Source organism: Leptopilina heterotoma, unplaced genomic scaffold (assembly GCF_015476425.1).
Source record: "Leptopilina heterotoma isolate Lh14 unplaced genomic scaffold, ASM1547642v1 Lhet_59, whole genome shotgun sequence".
Taxonomy (NCBI): domain Eukaryota; kingdom Metazoa; phylum Arthropoda; class Insecta; order Hymenoptera; family Figitidae; genus Leptopilina; species Leptopilina heterotoma.
Window position 1 is genome coordinate 1,777,004 of NW_025111133.1, and position 18,043 is coordinate 1,795,046.

The 18,043-nt window shown below is 27.8% G+C and overlaps 4 protein-coding genes across 9 annotated transcripts in view; 1 reads left to right on the forward strand and 3 right to left on the reverse strand.

Annotated features, from left to right (window-relative positions):
• LOC122508982 (glutamate receptor ionotropic, kainate 2-like) overlaps positions 1-18,043 on the reverse strand; it is an 82,584-nt gene that overhangs the window by 34,383 nt on the left and 30,158 nt on the right. The window lies entirely within an intron of this gene.
• LOC122508979 (sodium-dependent nutrient amino acid transporter 1-like) lies at positions 943-7,146 on the forward strand. The gene is made up of 9 exons (XM_043622678.1): positions 943-1,123; positions 1,633-2,017; positions 3,284-3,521; positions 3,730-4,104; positions 5,268-5,457; positions 5,571-5,747; positions 6,296-6,395; positions 6,487-6,758; positions 6,845-7,146. The coding sequence occupies exons 1-9, from the start codon at positions 1,109-1,111 to the stop codon at positions 7,010-7,012; spliced, it is 1,920 nt and encodes a 639-aa protein (XP_043478613.1). The 5' UTR covers positions 943-1,108; the 3' UTR covers positions 7,013-7,146.
• Positions 7,435-11,435, reverse strand: LOC122508981 (sodium-dependent nutrient amino acid transporter 1-like). Of its 2 annotated transcripts, XM_043622680.1 has the most exons (9): positions 11,163-11,435; positions 10,875-11,030; positions 10,485-10,731; positions 10,162-10,378; positions 9,711-10,085; positions 9,120-9,486; positions 8,375-8,651; positions 8,168-8,262; positions 7,435-8,089 (listed from the first exon to the last, which is right to left on the reverse strand). In XM_043622680.1, the coding sequence occupies exons 1-9, from the start codon at positions 11,166-11,168 to the stop codon at positions 7,958-7,960; spliced, it is 1,872 nt and encodes a 623-aa protein (XP_043478615.1). In that variant the 5' UTR covers positions 11,169-11,435; the 3' UTR covers positions 7,435-7,957. The 2 variants fall into 2 exon arrangements, with proteins under 2 accessions (XP_043478615.1, XP_043478616.1); XM_043622681.1 differs by lacking the exon at positions 11,163-11,435 and having other exon boundaries at positions 10,485-10,667; positions 10,875-10,979.
• Positions 12,591-16,991, reverse strand: LOC122508980 (sodium-dependent nutrient amino acid transporter 1-like). Its single transcript, XM_043622679.1, has 9 exons — positions 16,718-16,991; positions 16,262-16,396; positions 15,078-15,336; positions 14,744-14,966; positions 14,187-14,561; positions 13,495-13,861; positions 13,140-13,416; positions 12,943-13,037; positions 12,591-12,846 (listed from the first exon to the last, which is right to left on the reverse strand). The coding sequence occupies exons 1-9, from the start codon at positions 16,745-16,747 to the stop codon at positions 12,706-12,708; spliced, it is 1,902 nt and encodes a 633-aa protein (XP_043478614.1). The 5' UTR covers positions 16,748-16,991; the 3' UTR covers positions 12,591-12,705.

Consider the following 18,043-nt stretch of genomic DNA (forward strand, 5'->3'; position numbering starts at 1 on the left):
TTCATTGTCAGTCTCTGGATAGAGAGACAAAGATGAAAGTAATAATCTTCGGAGATCTTTTTTTGTGTATGGACCAAAAACTTCCACGTGACGACCTGTTTTTTCCAAAACTACTTCATCATGCTTGAGATTTTCCCTATGGATATAATTCTCGTCGGTCATTGTACTTTCTTCTGATTTAACAATAAAAATAAAAAAATAAATAACAAAAATGAATAAATAATTCAAGGAAGTTTACTCTTTAAAAAAATGTAAAATAAACTGAAGTCAATCGCCAACGAATGCTTTGCAAACTTCAGTTTACTTGTCGACGAAAAAAAATCGATTTTTCAATTTTAATGGCCCGGTGAGTTAAATTAATAATACTAAAAAGAAATTTTTTTAATTTACCGATTTGTCATAATATGTAATTCATGACGAAGATTTTATTTCCTTTCATATTGCGAAGAGATGTGACTAATGTTATTAAAAGCTCATTCTCAGGAAATGAATAACATAATAAAATAAATATTGTTCTTATTATTCTTTGATTTTTATGATGTAAGGTTTGAAAAAATTGCTAATAATATTTGACATAATGTAATTATTCCCTTAACAAAAAAAAAAAATGTAATGATGTAAGTTTTGAAAAAATTGCTGAAAATGTTTATTATATTTTTAAAAAAATTTTTTTTTTTATTTTTATGATGTAAGTTTTTGAGAAATTGCTTACATATTGTTTTAAATGATTAAGATTTTTGAGACTAATTAAGATATAGGTAACAACACAATGTAGATATTAATTGAATTTCCATTATGAGGTTATCATTTTTATTTATCTTCGTCTCTGTATATATGAGTGTACGTGTTTTGTATCGTGTAATTCTCGTAAAAAGGAGAAGGGGCAAGCCAATAAGTGACATCTTCTGCAGAGGTATTTTAACTGAAAATTCTTCATTAAAGATAACAACTTTTCGTGTAAAGGTAGTAAGATCGTTATAACTTCAGCTGTAAGACAGTAAATTGTCTTCAGTTGAGTTAGGGAAGTGAGGCTCGATAGTGCTAAAGCTAAAAATCTCTAAACTATCCTATTGTTTTATTAAAGTGACATCTTTTTTGTTTTTTAAAAATGCGGACTAACAATGTGAGTTTAAGAAAAGGAGATTATACCTTTCATTAAATTAGTTTATTATTAAAAACTGGTTTTAATTTTAAATTGGGTTTAATTTTCGTCAAAAAGAAATTTTTCTCTGTTTTTCACTTTTTGTTCTCTCTTTAGTAGAAGATAAATAAATGCATTTTTACCCAGTACTTTTATTTACCAATTGTAATTGAAAAGAACAGGAAAATAACGTAAATTTATCTTCTATTTACTCGATAAAGATTGCATTACATCCTTTAATACCTTGATGCAATTATTATCCTCTTTGAAGGTTGAAATATTGACTGATTGGCAAATATATTATTGCACAAAACGTACAACAAAGTAATTTAAATCAGAATATGAAACAGTTTCAGAGAAACAAATAATAAAATATTCAAAGATTAAATAATAAATTATCAATACACTAAATAGTAAATGATTAAATATAATAATAAATAGAATTTTCTCTACTATTTAGTGAAAGTAATAAAATGAATGATAAATTTTAGGAAAAGAAGGCGACACTCGCTTTTGATAATTTGACATATGAGCCGGAAATTTTAGACAACAACAGTGTAATGAAAATACAGTCGAACATCAATTTGGAAAGTGGGGATAAAAAGGATGTCAACAAGAAAGCTGAGGAACCAAAGAAAGCAAGTTGGAACAATAGCATTGAATTTTTAATGTCATGTGTTGCATTATCAGTTGGTTTTGGAAATATTTGGCGATTTCCATTCACTGCCTATGAAAATGGAGGAGGAGCATTTCTAATACCCTATGTTATTTTACTGATTCTCGTGGGCAAACCTTTCTATTATCTCGAGATGATCATTGGTCAATTCTCCGGAAATTCGTCCATCAAAGTTTGGAAAATATCCCCTGGATTTGCAGGTAATTTTCGAGCAAAATAAAATTAATAATTAAGTCCTACTATTATTTTTTCTCTTCAATTATAAATATTTAAGAGAATTCTTTCTCTTCTAAGTCATTGTTATTTTTCTTCCGCAACAGACAAAAACCAATGAAACAGAAAAAAATGAATTCATAATCCCTTTTCTCGTAATTAATAAAAAATTGCATTCCTAGACTTTTCCAAATACAATGTTTATAAAAATTACAAATTAAAATTAGATTTATTAATAGCTACATACGAAGAATAAAATAAAGTTCTCGGATTAAATATACATAACAAAAACTAAGAACTGAATTAATTTTTTGATTTTTTTTTTGTACACAAGTGTAGTTCCATTTTAAAGAAATTACTTTTTAACAAGATCTCATTTTCAAGTAATAAATATGTATTTAGATTTGTAATACCGATTGCTTTCAATCATTATAAATGATTTTGTTTATAATTGAAGAATTTTAACGCCCACATCTTTGTTCGGACGCGTCATATACAAGATAATAGAAAACTCAATAAAATTAATAGCAAGTAAATAGCATTTTCTTTGGTCTTAATAATATTTAAATGATATTGACAAAATGCATTATAATTGCGTCAAAATATGATGACACAAATCGTTAGTTATTAACAGAGAAACAGAGAGCGAGGAAGGAGATTTAGTTTGAGGAAGTCAAGTGTATAAAATCATCTTCATCAGATGTCAATTATACTATTAATTATAAACGCATTAATATATCTGGATATTGATAAATTTATCATTAAGTAAAAACCGGACTTGCTTTACAATATACAATTATACGAAAATTTACATAATTTATTTATAATTAGTTGGCTATTTATAGGACTGACTAGGTTCCTGAAGTTAGCGTCGACAATTTCTTTTTTGGATTTTTAGAGACAGAAATTTTACTTCTAAAATTTACCTGTAGTGCATTTTTTTAAACTTAAAATAGAACCTTTTAAAAAATGGTATGATTCTTTTCGATTTTGCGAAAGAAAACGGTTTTTGGCTCTTAGCGTCGACACCAACTTCAGAGCACTTCTTGAAATTAGGGATGGAGGGGAATATTTTGGGGTAATTCTGAAACTAACATTAGCATTATATAGTCAGCATTAGAATCATATAAATTAGCATTAATTGAAGTAAAATAGTGATGCTTTGTTAGCATTACTTTATTAGCAGTTATTATCATTAATTTTAGCGTTAACTGCACAACTTTTATTGAACCTAATAAAGATTGTGATTTCAGGTGTTGGTTGGGCGCAGCTAAGCTCGAATATAGCATTGTCAACCTACTATTGCTCTCTTATGGCCCTAACACTTTTTTATTTAATCGTCTCCTTCTCCGCGGAATTGCCATGGTCAAAATGCCAAAAAGAATGGGGAGATAATTGCATTGATTCCGGTGCATCGAGACACTCTAATCACAGCACTTTTCTAAACTCCAGGACAGAAGGAGTCAGAAGTTCTGCCGAACTTTATTTTACGTATGTATAGTTAAATTTTTATGTCCCTAAAGTTTGCAACAATTGAGCCAAAAAAAAGTATCAAAATTGTTGCCATGCAACGTTTTGATAATTTGATATCCTTAGAAAAACTGAAAAACTTAGTTCATTTGAATTTTGAGGATCATGGGCACAAAATATAAGAAAACTTTGCAAATAATAATAATACGAACATTTTTTTCCAAAACAGAAAAGAAGTCCTAAAAGAAACGGCTTCAATTGACAATGGAATTGGAATTCCAAATTGGAAACTGGTACTCTGTCTACTAGGCAGTTGGGTGACTATTTGCTTGGTTCTATCAAAAGGACTAAAAAGTTCAGGAAGAGCTTCGTATTTTTTGGCAATTTTTCCCTATGTTATTCTCATTGCTCTGCTTGTGCGAGCCGTAACTTTGGAAAATGCCTTGCAAGGAATTTTATTTTTCATCAAACCCGAGTGGAGTAAACTTTTGGAACCAAAAGTTTGGTATGCTGCTGTGACTCAATGCTTCTTTTCCCTTTCGGTGTGTTTTGGTGCCATTATAACTTATTCGTCACACAATTCCTTCAGGCACAACATTTACAGGTATGTTTTTTGCATTTGTTATTGTTTATAATGATTAGGATTTAACAAAAGTTAAGTAGTAGAATTTATCACTCGGTAAAAGATAATATTAAATGTCAAGAAATTTATCAATCCTCCAAGTCAAATATTAAAAAATAAAAATTCAATTTTACGTTTCGACAGCCCTGCTGTCCTCATCAGAAAACTGAAAATATTTATTAAAAAGTAAAAATATTATTACACAAATTAGAATATAACGTTATAAAAACATAAATTAATGAAAGAAATATTCACCGTAAATTAATTTCGATTTTGTGCGATTAACACAACCGGCTTAAGTTAACTGACAAATATTAAATATAAATGTATAAAAGTACGAAATCATGGGTCAGTGAACTTATTATAAAACAAAGGTGTTAATCATCGAAGAAATACAATCAATAAGTGTCAATGAATACACACACACACACTTGACACGGAGGTCGAGTATTGATTTCTAAAAATTAAAATTTGAATTTTTTGAAAAAAATTTTATAATGTTGATTTAGATTGTTAGAGTCATCTTTTTTATTAAGCGATTTCTTTTGCAAGTTAATATGAATCATTTCAGAAATCAATCTCTTTTCCCACACTGGTTCATTGTCGAGAATTTGAAATTTGATTTTGACTATGATTTTGACTATGATAAATTTCAAATTCTCGACAATGAACCAGTGTGTCAAAAGAGATTGATTTCTGAAATGATTCATATTAACTTGCAAAAGAAATCGCTTAATAAAAAAGATGACTCGAACAATCGAAATCAACATTATAAAACTTTTTTCAAAAAATTCGAATTTGAATTTTCAGAAATCAATACTCGATCTCCGTGTCAAGTGTGTGTGTATTCATTGACACTATATTGATTTTATTTCTTCGATGATTGACACCTTTGTTTTATAATAAGTTTACTGACCCTTGATTTCGTACTTTTATACATTTATATTTATATTTAATATTTGTCAGTTAACTTAAGCCGGTTGTGTTGATCGCACAAAGTCGAAACGTAAAATTGAGTTATTATTTTTCAATATTTGACTTGGAGGATTGATAAGTTTCTTGACATTTAATATTTAACAAAAGTTGTTTAGGGTACAACTATCAAGCTTAATTATCTAATTTAAATCACATGTTTTTAATTTTAGGGATGTTATCATCATCACTACTCTAGACACAATAACAAGTATGATTGCGGGTTGTACAATATTTGGAATTTTGGGAAATCTAGCCTATGAGATGGGAACTGATGACATAAAATCAGTGGTTCGTGCTGGCACTGGTTTAGCCTTTGTCTCCTATCCTGACGCAATTGCCAAATTCTCCTTCGTACCACAGGTAATCTTCATTCTAATGTTTCATTATTTTATTATTTTTTTATTTTATTCTTTTGTAAATTTCTTAACTTTTTATAATTTTTATTAGTTACTTATCAAAATTATCAATTTCAGGTCTTTTCCGTTCTCTTTTTTGTAATGATGTTCGTATTGGGTGTTGGAAGTTGCGTTGGTATGACAACAAGTATCATAAATTGCATCAGAGAACAATATCCAAGATTAAAATTCTGGCAAATTCTGTACCCATTCTGTACATTTGGATTTTTAGTTGGTCTCGTGTATGTAACGCCGGTATGTTGATTTAATTTCTTTTCTTAGTTCTTGTAAACACATTTTTAATTCATTTCTTTTTAAACATCCGCTTGTAAAAATTAGGTTAACAAGCGGATGAGTTCAGAGAGTTAAAAGGGTTAAACAATTTTTAAATTTTCATCAAGTTATCTTTTTATCAAGACAAATGATAAAATGATGAGAATTTATGAATAGCAATTTTTGATTAATTTCTGTAGATATATTCAAAAATAATACACGTTTTTCTAATTAATATGATAAATTTTATCTTCAATTTGATTATAAATATCGAAGAGAAATGATTTTTGATGCAAAATCAGATTGAAAGATCTAAAGAATTCATCTCGTGCTATAGTCATTAAAAAAATTATATGATGTAACTTCTCTTGAAGCATATGAAATTGACATGGAATATAATTGCTACTTTGTCAATGATTATGCGAATGAGTTTCCGTTTGTCATATTATAATGATGTAATCAAAAATTTACTTACGTTTATCGAAAATTATCTCTATTTAACTAAATTGAAATATTTTAATCAATTACAGGGTGGACAATTTATTCTGAATTTGGTCGATCATTACGGTACATCATTTGTTGTGTTTATATTGGCAACTTTTGAAATTATGGGTACAATTTGGGTTTATGGTGAGTATCAAAAATTTATAAATATATCAAATTATTAATATTAATTATATAATTATATTTATTTTCTAAAAAAACTAATTTTTTTCGATAGGTTTGGAGAATTTCTTGGATGACGTTGAATTCATGTTGAACCAAGAGCCAAGTATTTATTGGAGATTGTGTTGGTTCATAATAACTCCATTTACCTTAATTGTAATATTTTTCTATACTGTGATAATGATGCAACCATTAACTTATGGTGGTGTCCCATATCCTACTTCAGCCCACGTAGCCGGATATATGTTACTAGCTTTCGGTGTTTTGCAAATACCATTTTGGATGATGGTGGCTTTAATTAAGAACAGAAGATTGCCCTCTTTACAGGTAAAACCAAAATTCTCTGACAGGACTTTCTTTTTCCCTTTTTCAAATATTTTTCTTTACAAATATTAATAATTCACTATTTTCAGATGATCTCCAAAGCCTTTGCTCCATCCTCGGATTGGGGACCAAGGGAAGAAAGGGATCGTCAAGAATGGCTAATTTTCAAGGAAAATAAAGAAAAATTAAGATCCATGAGGACGGAATCTCGTACTATGCAAATTATTCATACTTTATTTAAACAAAAATCAAACTAACATTGAACAAAATGTGACTTTGCCAATAATGTTAATCTTGTAAATAGTAGTTGTAGTTAATATTTTTATTGCTAAGGATAACCAAAAAGATAGAAATTATACTTGTTAGTGAGTTACTGATATTTATTTTTTTTTAAAAAAAAGGAACAAATTTTAATTTTACACTGCCATTACTATACTAACTTTAAAGAAAACATTAAATTTTGTTATTGTTGAGAAAGTATTTTTGTACATATAAAATTTAGTTTTACTCTTTCAAAAAATTAACTGTAATTGTATAAATGTAGAAAGTCACAAAAATTTTCAAAATTTTTTGTGTGCGAAATGAATTTTTTTTTATTATTCAGAACAATTGTGTCTTAATGTATATAAAAATCATTATTGACCTTAAAAATGTGTTAATAAATTGTGATATTATTATAACAATGGAGTTTGTTTCAAAAAATAATCATATACTGTTTATTCTATATGTATATTATAATGCACTGTTTATTTTGTATAAGATTAAGGAAAAATTAATCATTTTCTCATTAGGCGTGACAATATTGCTCTTTATTCATTTCTTGTTTACTTGAAAAATACCGATTAAAAAACATTATGAGATTATTAATATTTAAATTTTTTAGTTCATTGTCACTGACCTGATCAATACGTTCTTTGTTGTGAAAAGAAAATATTTTAAGAAAAGAGATATATTTTCTTTCGTAAATCAGAAAAATTTGATATTTCGTAATTTTATCAATAATATTATTTTAAATTGAAGCATGGTATTTCTTGCGTAACTTTTGACCACATTCAGTTGGGCGTAACGAAACGTTAACTCACATAAATGTTTGTGGAAATTATTCTTATTTACATTTCTCGTTTTTAGCTTTCAATGATACTTTAATGTTATTTATATAATCTACAATGTATTTCAAAACTTGAAACTTAAAATTACAATTATTATCTAAAAAATAATTCGAAAAGACCTCTTTTGCGATTAATTTTACGCTCTGCTGTGAATTCTTCCCATTTACCTCGAGTTTCACTGCTCAAAGGGCCCCAATTTTTCGGCTTAAATGCACTTTTAATCGCCTGAATTAAGAAAAGATTAATTATACGCATTTCACGATATGTGCCTAATTATATTTCTCGTAATTTTTTAATACTCACTTCAAGTATTAAAACATCTTTATTTTTCCGAATTTCTCGAATAATGAAATAAACTATAAGTAAAACTCCTACGGCAAATATACACCAACCAATGGCTAAAAGAGGCAAATTATATTTAATTCAGTTAGACCTTGTATAGTTAACATATCAATATAGTCAATTTGGACATTGTACCAAAAAGAAAATTTTTTAAAAAGTAATTTTTACCATAAGCATAAGATGGGAATAGTAAATCATTATACTTGACAGGTTCATAGGTCGCGAATGTGTAAAATAAGATGACAATCATAAGAAGAGGAGTTAAAATACACCAGCAGATTCTCCAATAAAATCCTGGCCTTATGCCCAACATGAATTCCGCATCATTCAAAAAATTATACAGACCATAAATCCAGAAAATTGTAATAATCTCAATAACTCCAATAATAATTGCAATACATGTTCCTCCATAATAATCCACTAGTGTTACAAACCATTGACCACCCTAAACAATTAAATTTTAAACTTAATTAATTTAATTTATAAACTAATTTACTAATTTTTATGTCTGTATATCATTTTACTGCTAAAGTTAGAAGCAATTTAATAAAGCATAAAAATTTAGAAAAAGATTTTAATAGCTATAAAATTAATAGTTATGCAAAGCAGCATTAATTTCTACGAGATCGGTAGTAATTTACTTACTTAACATAAAAGTTCCACAAGTAAATTTTAAATATGTAACAATGTTTAATAAAAACAATTTAAGTATTAAATAATAACTACTTAAAAAATTAATAATATCCAAATGAACTTCTTGTTTAAAAGATCTGAAGTCCAGATCGTTTTTAAAAACAAAGACGATTAATTTTTCCTTAACAAAGATAGTTACATTGAATTTACAGATAAAAAATACGATGCGGACTTCAGTCTCGGTTATTTAAATAAGTTTTAAAATACAGCATTGACTCACTGGAGTGGTGTAGATTATGCCTGATAAAAATCCAATGATACAAGTTCCTAAAATGATGATCCACTTTTTTTGCTTTGAGCAACAATGAAGGGCGACATCAGTAATTGAGGTGTGTAAAGCCACAGCACTTCCAGCTCCCAAGACAAACATCATAAAGAAAAAGAGAGCGGAGAAAAATTGCGGAACAACCGAAAATCTAGACAGTGCATCTGGATATGAAATGAATGCAAGTCCCGATCCACCGCGAACAACCTTTGAAACATCGTTTGTTCCCATTTCATGAGCTAAATTGCCGAGAATTCCAAAAATCGTACAACCCGCCATCAGGCTCGTGAAGGTATCCAAAGTCGTAATAATCATAATGTCCCTAAATTTATTCGTTACTTATATATCTTTCTTTTCTCACAATGGCTCTTTTCGGCACTCGTCCCGAATTAATTTCGAGTTAATGATGAATGTTATTAATGATTGGATCATCGTTAACTCGTGAGTGCCGAAAACAGTCAATGAGAGACAGAATTCTACCTTTCAGAACGAATCAACTTGTTGTCGATTGTAAATATAACAAAGCTGTTAGGGAAATGACCTTACCTACTTAATGGATGATTAAAATTGTTGTGAGAAGAATAAGATATAATTGGACTGAGACAGACTCCCAGGGAAAAGAAGCATTGAGTAATGGCTGCATACCATACTTTGGGTTTTAAAAGTTCCTCCCACTTTGGATATACGAAATAATAAATTCCGTTGAAAGCGCCACTTAAAGTTACTGCTCTAATTAATAGGATTATCATCACAACATAGGGAAAAATTGCCAGGAAGTATACTGCCTTTCCCGAAGTTTTCACTCCCCTGGACATTATTCCAAACATGCATAACCAACTGAAAAGCAGGCAGAGCAACAACGACCATGACGGAATACCTAGGCCTTTCTCAATCGAATCAATTTCATTCAATACGATTTTCCTGCAAAATTAAACATTACTACTTCTTAAGCCCAATCTTATCAATATTTACCGAATTTTTGCTAATTTTAACTAACCGAAAATACAATTCAGCAGAACTACTAAAAGTTTCATTTCCAAAATTCGTAATATTTGATGAAGCATCAACACAATGTCCTCCCCACTCATCTCGACAATAAGACCATGGCAGAATACTTTGAAAACTTGCTATTAAATAATAAACTGTCAATGCCATTAAACTGCAGTAGTACGAAACAATGCAAAATGCAACAAATATTTGTCCATATCCTAAACCTAAGGAAACAATCAGATACAATTTTTATCTTCAACTTTTAATTACTACATTAGAATTAAAACATTAATTAAATAATCACATTTTGTACAATCTTTTGAAATTTACCTTTCATAGCAGGTGACATGTTCCAAGTTTTCGTACAAGACTGACTTGTAAATTGTCCTAAAATTCCCTCGAGATAATAAAAAGGTTTTCCTACTAAAAAAAGAATGATGATGTAAGGAATAAGAAAGGCTCCACCTCCATTTTCCAAAGCAGTGAAAGGAAATCGCCAAATATTTCCAAGTCCTACAGAATTTGAAATGCACGCCATTAGGAATTCTAGTCTGCCACCCCATTCTTCCTTTTTCACCTTCGTTTAAATTACAAAACAATTTTTCATTACTACCACTTTCGTTTTTTTATTTTCATAATCACAATGTTAATTTTTGCAATTTTAATCAAAATAAATCACTTCAGTTTTATTTTTATTAGGTATTTAATATGTTTATTTACCAATTCTACCGAAGAAGTTGAATTTCTTTTTTCTGTTTCCAAATTAACGGAATTATTGACAACCTTCTCTTGTAAATTTTTATCTGAATTTGTCTTCGATAATTCAATTTGCACATTTTCCTGACTGAATGCATCATTTATGTATGTAGAGCTATTCTAGTTTTTAATATAAATTAATTAAAAAATACAAATGGATTTGTATATTATTAAAGGTATCAGATTATTATATAAATTGTTTATATTTATATATTTTAAAACAATATCTTAGCTAATTGATTTTCAAATCACCTTCATCACTTTTTTTTCTTGAATTCCTTAAACTTAATTAACAAAATGTGTGGTAAATCTTTATATATTTATTATATTTACTTTATTTATCCTTCACGTTATTTATAACTAAGCAGAAAAATTGATATTTTTATGTTTTATTTCTTTTGTATATGTTTCTATTGTAGTTGCTTATGACTGAATGGCATCCACGTTAAGAACAATTATTCTTGTTCATAATCACGTGATATTGTCTTTGCAAAACCAAACGTTACCTCTTACCGCGTTTTTTTTCGTAAAATTAATCTCTGCTTTCATTAAAAAAAAGATAAAGAACAAAAAAGGAGATTTTTTTTAGTAAATGCAACAATATTTTAGCACCATTTGGCCGACCAAAATTTAAAAATATATTGAAGGTTCAACTTTTATAAATATTATAAACATTTATACATATATCATAGTATATAGATTTATTATTATAAATTTATATATTATAATAATGAGATAATTTCCACTGAAAAAGAATTTACTTGATTCAAATACTAAAATTTTTTTGATCCAAGTGAATGTTTATTTGATGATAGAAAAATTATTTAATTCAAATAACCGATTGATTACTTGAATTTTAAATATTTTTTTTTCTTTTTTAGTGCATTTATTAGAAATTGAAGAGATACGCAATCCCTTTTTTAAAAATTAAATAGAGTTTATGTAATTAGAGAAACAATCTTTTCAATCACTGATTGAATGTTATCAAGCTAAAGGTAAAAAAAAATTCCAGGTAAATCATTAAGCTAGGAACAGTAGTGTCATTCGTGACACCGTTTAGACGCTATAATAGAAAAACAAATTTACGATCTATGTCTAAGAATTTTGCACAAAGAACATCATTTTTCAAATTTAATTTATTCGGACAAATAATTTTGTACAAAAGAAACATTTTTTCCTTATCAATATTTTTTATAAAATTTTGTTAATTAAATTTTAATTTTTTAAAAATAAATATTTATAAAGTAACTAACAATACAACTTAGAAAAGAATAATTTATTTTTTAATGTCTTCAATATTAAGAAAAGTACATCCTTCAATATATTTATAGAAAAAAAAATATGACACCTTAATTCGTAGAAAAAATTTTGAGAAATTCATTTGTCAGAATATTTATGATCCTTGAAAATCGATTTAGATGTAAATTTAAAAGATAGGAAATAACAAAGTAAAGCAATTCACAGTAAAAAGAAAGTCTTATTTTAAGGCAGGAAAGCAGCCTTAAATTAAGATGCAACATTTTTAAGGCAGTCAATGCTGAATTTACGCACATATTTTGTATCCTTTAACATTATAGCAGACAGTGCTGAATTTAAGACCGATCTTAAATTAAGATTTACTTTTTACTGTGAAAAGTAGGAAATAACATTAAAATTTAGTAATACTATTCAATTTTCAGATTTGTAGTAAATAATATTAATTATAATAATAATAATGTATAAAATAATTGTACATCTACTTATAAAGAATTATCAAAAAATATTTTTCTGCGTTTTTCACTTTTCTTAAAAAACACTATCTGTGAAATAATTCCTTAAAATTACTGTTCGGTTGAATTTTCTTCTTTTCTAAAATAAATTCCTTCCATTTAGCTCGAGTTTCACGATTATATGGTCCCCAATTTTTCTCCGAGGGCCTGAAGGCTGCTTTTATAGACTAAAATAAGAGGTTATAAAAATTTAATTAAAAATAATTTAATTCTACAAAAAACTGAATTGAAAATACTTTTCTCAGCGAAATGAAAAAACTTACTTCCAAAAGTGACAATTTTTTCTGTCTCATGACTTCTCTGACAATAAATCCTATCATCTGAATAATCCCAATGGCGAATATAAACCAACCAATACCTAAATAGAAATTAAACGAATTTAAAAACTACTAAAGGAAAAAAAGCGAAAAGAAATCTTTTTATTGCACAAAAAGATAAACAATTAATAAAATAGTCTTACCGTAAGCATAATCAGGAAAGTTTATTCCATTATAAGTCGGAGGCACATACGTAACAAAAGTATAAAACAAAATAATAATCATCAACACAGGAGTGATAACAAACCAACAAATCTTCCAATAAAATCCAGGCCTAATACCCAACATGAATTCAGTGTCATTTAAAAAATTAACGAGTCCATAAATCCAAAAAATTGTAATCACTTCCGCAACACCAACAATTATAGCAACACAATTTCCACCGTAGTAATCGATTAGTGTCACAAACCATTGACCACCCTATAAAATAATTATCATGTTAGATTTATGATCTTGAAAATAAATCTCTAATGGTCAAAAGTATTTTTAACTTCTTACAGGTGTAATGTAGATCAGGCCAAAAAGAAATCCAATAATAGCCATAATGAGGGCAGTTTTCCATCGTTTAACATGTGGAAAATGATCACATAAAACAGCAACAACAACATTGTAAAGTGCCATTGCACTACCAGCTCCCAGGACAAACATCATAAAGAAAAAGAGAGCAGAAAAGAATTGCGGTACCACTGCAAAACGTGAAAGAGCATCTGGATACGAAATAAATGCCAGTCCAGTTCCTCCGAGTACAACTTTCGAGATATCATCTGTGCCCATTTCATGAGCCAAATTTCCAAGAATACCAAAAATCGTGCAACCGGCCATTAAACTCGTAAATGTATCGAGAGTCGTTACAATAACCACGTCCCTTAAAAATGAAACATGCTTCTTAAAAAGTCATTGTATTTAATGTTTTGATGCTGTTAATGATCTCAATTTGGTATCTTTACAAAAAACTGCGATAAGCATTAAAATTTAGGTCCCTGAAGTTAGCATCAACTCTAACTATCAAAAAGCAAACTTTTTGCAAAACGAAAACTATTCAACAACTTTTCCAAAGAAGCCTTGGAACCACCAAATGGAAAGTATAGGAATTCTTACTAAATGAAAGCAGTACTATTAGTGCCATTTTCATCACTAAAAACCCCCAAAAAAATAGTCGACACTAACTTCAGGGACCTTAAAATAATTACCTGCTCAATTGATGATTGAATCTGCTGTGCGAAGAGTAGGTGATAATAGGTCCAAAGCACACGGAGAGCGAGAAGAAACATTGTGTAATTGCAGCATACCAAACATTTGGTTTAAGAAGAGCTTCCCATTTGGGCTCAAAGAAAAACAAAATTCCATTCACAGCTCCCTCCAAGGTGACGGCTCTTATCAGAAGTATAATCATCACAATATAGGGGAATATTGCTAGAAAATAAACAGCTTTTCCCGAACTTTTAACCCCACGACACATGATGGCGAACAAGCAGAGCCAACTAAATAAAAGACAAAGGCTCAATGACCACGATGGTAGACCAATACCATCCTCAATTGAGTCCAATTCATTCAAAACTATCTTTCTGTAAAAGTATAGGTATAAAATATCAAAATTATTTTACTGCATTTCCGATTCGATTTTGTCTAATTTAAACATTTTCCACTGCAATAATTTCTATTAACAACACTACAAAAAGAAGTATCTTAAAAGTGACAACAAAGTTACTTTTAAGATACTTAATTTTTACAGTGAATTTCAACAAACCGAAAAAATAATTCTGCAGAGCTGCTAGGAGTCGTATTTTGCGAAATCGTTCCATTGGAAATATTAAAAGAAGCGTCTAGACAATTATTCCAACCTTCACGACAATAGGACCAGGGAAGAACAGACTGAAAACTTGACACTAAATAATAAATTGTCAGCGCCATTAAACTGCAATAATATGTCACGACACAAAATGCAGTTAATACTTGTCCATATCCTAAACCTACAAACAATCATTACGATTAGGATGATGTAATTTTTTAATAGTAATAATAATGATAATAATAATTAATACTATGTGCAATTAAAATCTTTCGTTTAGTGATTGAAATACCTCTCATTGCAGGTGTCATTGACCATGTTTTGCCACACGATCGACTAGTAAATTGTCCTAAAATAGCTTCCAAATAATAAAATGGTTTTCCGACAAAAATAAGAATTATAACGTAAGGAATTAAAAAAGCACCCCCTCCATTTTCCAAAGCAGTGAATGGAAATCGCCATATATTTCCAAGTCCAACAGAAGTTGCTATACATGCCATTAGAAATTCGAGACCACCACCCCATTGTTCCTTTTCAATTTCATCATTCGACTAGGACAGTAAATATTATCATAATAATATTTTTTTAAAAATTCTATTTAGCATAAAATATATTTATTAATTATAATTAAGTGAGGCCCCAGGATGAAAAGGACCTGCCTCCCAAAAAATTGTAGCTTATAGTTCTTAATTTTGAAGCAACAGTACAAAAAAAGGATTAACTTTCAATGTAAACTAATGGTATTTAAATCCTTATTACATCCAAAATATGATCCAAAACATGATGCACAATTTTTTAACATTCAAATGAACGAATTTTTTGCCAATACAAACATTTTCAAAAATTACTGCCTTATAAAAAGCAAAACACTAAATTAAGCATTTAAAATTCTTATAATTTAATATTTTGTACCTGACGCAAAATTATTGCAATAAAGATTTAAATTTAAAGAAGAAATAAGTAAATTTCCTTCATTTGAACGTTCAGAACTTTAGGGAATAGAGACATAAATAGTCAATAAAAGTTATTTTTTAATTTATGAACTTAAAAAAAGTTCTACTAAAAAAGACTAAATTAATGATCATAAAAGTAGCCTAATATTTTTTTTTGGGAGATAAATCCCTTTATCCATATAGCATCACATGTATAAAATTTTTTTTTGTTTCAATATAAGGAATATTTGACCATGGATTTTTTTTATGATTTCAAAAATGATTCAATTTTAAAAATTCTTTCATGAAAGATAAAAATTGCTTTTGCAGAAAAAAAACCTTTTTATTCTCTGAAAACTTTATGACCTTATGTTCTTGGATTTAGATATCTCGACAAATATAACTGACATAAAGTTTTTATTGTAGCATTTTAAAAACAAAATTGCACTAAAGCAAACAATTTTCAATGCAAAATGATAACCGCTTACATTTCTAAAAATAAAATTCCATTTTTTTAAAAATTAAATCAATTTAATATCATTACCGAAGTATTTGATGAGGGTGCAACTTTTCCACTTGATTTGATTCTCGATTTCTCATTATTTTCTCTTTTTGAAAGTACTTCATCATTATGAAAAGCTTCATTTGTATATCCATTATGATTCATTGTTTCATTAAGCTAACCATTAAATTTAATTAACTATTTAAATTAATTAACACTAAAACTTAATGTTTAATTATTACGGAAAAAAAATTCACCTGGAACAGCGATAAGTTTCTCTAGAATATCGAAATTATTAATTGAAACAAAGAAACATTTCTGTAATATAGTGAAATTTGTAGTTGTTTCAGTGAAAAATTTGTTTCCGTAAATCACATTCAATTAACATTAAAATTTTAATAATTTAAAAAAAAAATTTTAAATTAAGCAAAAGTATAAAAAAATATAAAAATAAGTAAACAAATATTTTTTTAGAAACTTTTTAACACATTTGCTTACAGTTTGATTTCCACTTTCCTGATCACCCATATCACATTCACGTTTTTAAGGAATTACAACTTTTTAATTTGCACTATTCTTTTTTTCAAAACACTTATGTTTATTGTATTAACGAAAAAACAATAAAATCAATTTTAACTCACAGAAGAATTTTTTTAAATTTTCTGAATATTACAATTAACATCCATGCTTCCTTTAGGCGATTATACTTTGCAAATAAAATTATGTTTACATTATGATGTTCAAAGTTTGTAATACAATAATTTTTTTCTTCTTTAAATTTTAATTAAAAATTGTAATCGAAAATTTTAATTGAAAATTATAATAAAAATTGTAATTTAACAATTATAATAAAAATTGTAATTTAAAAATTATAATAAAAATTGAAATGTAAAAATTATAGTAAAAATTTTTTTAAAAATTAATTAAACTCTAAGAACATTGAATTTAGAAAATGCAGAATGAATTTCATTTGACGATTACACATCAACTACTCAAACTCATCTGAACTTATTGCACTCATACCTGCGTATGGTTTTCGCAAAAGATTCATTATCTCAAATCACAATAATAAAAGCTCATCATCGACTTAATATTTAATTCTCGGTAAAAGATTGAAATTTCATGACTTAAGGTACTTTTTTTTGTTATAAATTCTAAAATATGTTTTTAAAAAAAAATTATCAAAAAAAGAAAATAGTGTTAAGTTTTATTTACAATAAATTAATAAATTAAAAAAAAGGTATTATCTTTCGACGTAACAAGTAGTAGTAGATAAAAAGAAGCATCCAATTGAACTACTTATCTTTCACGAGACATTAATTTAATGAACAAATTTTTTGCATTTAATCAATATTTATAATTTACGAAAATTTATCAAGAAAAAAATTTATAATCAAATTTCGTATTAATTAAGACTATTAACCTTTAAGTTTTTGATAATTATTCATCAAACTTAAAAATTAATAATAATAATGAGACGATAATCTAAATATTTTGAGTAGCTTTGATTAATTACCTTTATTCATTCAGAACTTAATTGATAATATTGATTGAAACTGTTACTCATATTGATAGAGCCTTAATTTTAAAGAAGTTTGATTTAAAATTGGGTTTTTCAACATTTTGCGATGACAATTTTTCACAAGCATCACAAGTTTTTAAATGAACTAAAAACTACTTATCAATTTGCAAAAAATTTTAGAAAAAACAACATAAAATCTTTATTTTTCAAGTTGCTGTGTTCAAAGTTAATAAAAATATATATGCGAGCTTGCGAACATGACATTTAGAGTAAACTTTCAAGTCTTTGTCAAATTTACCGGC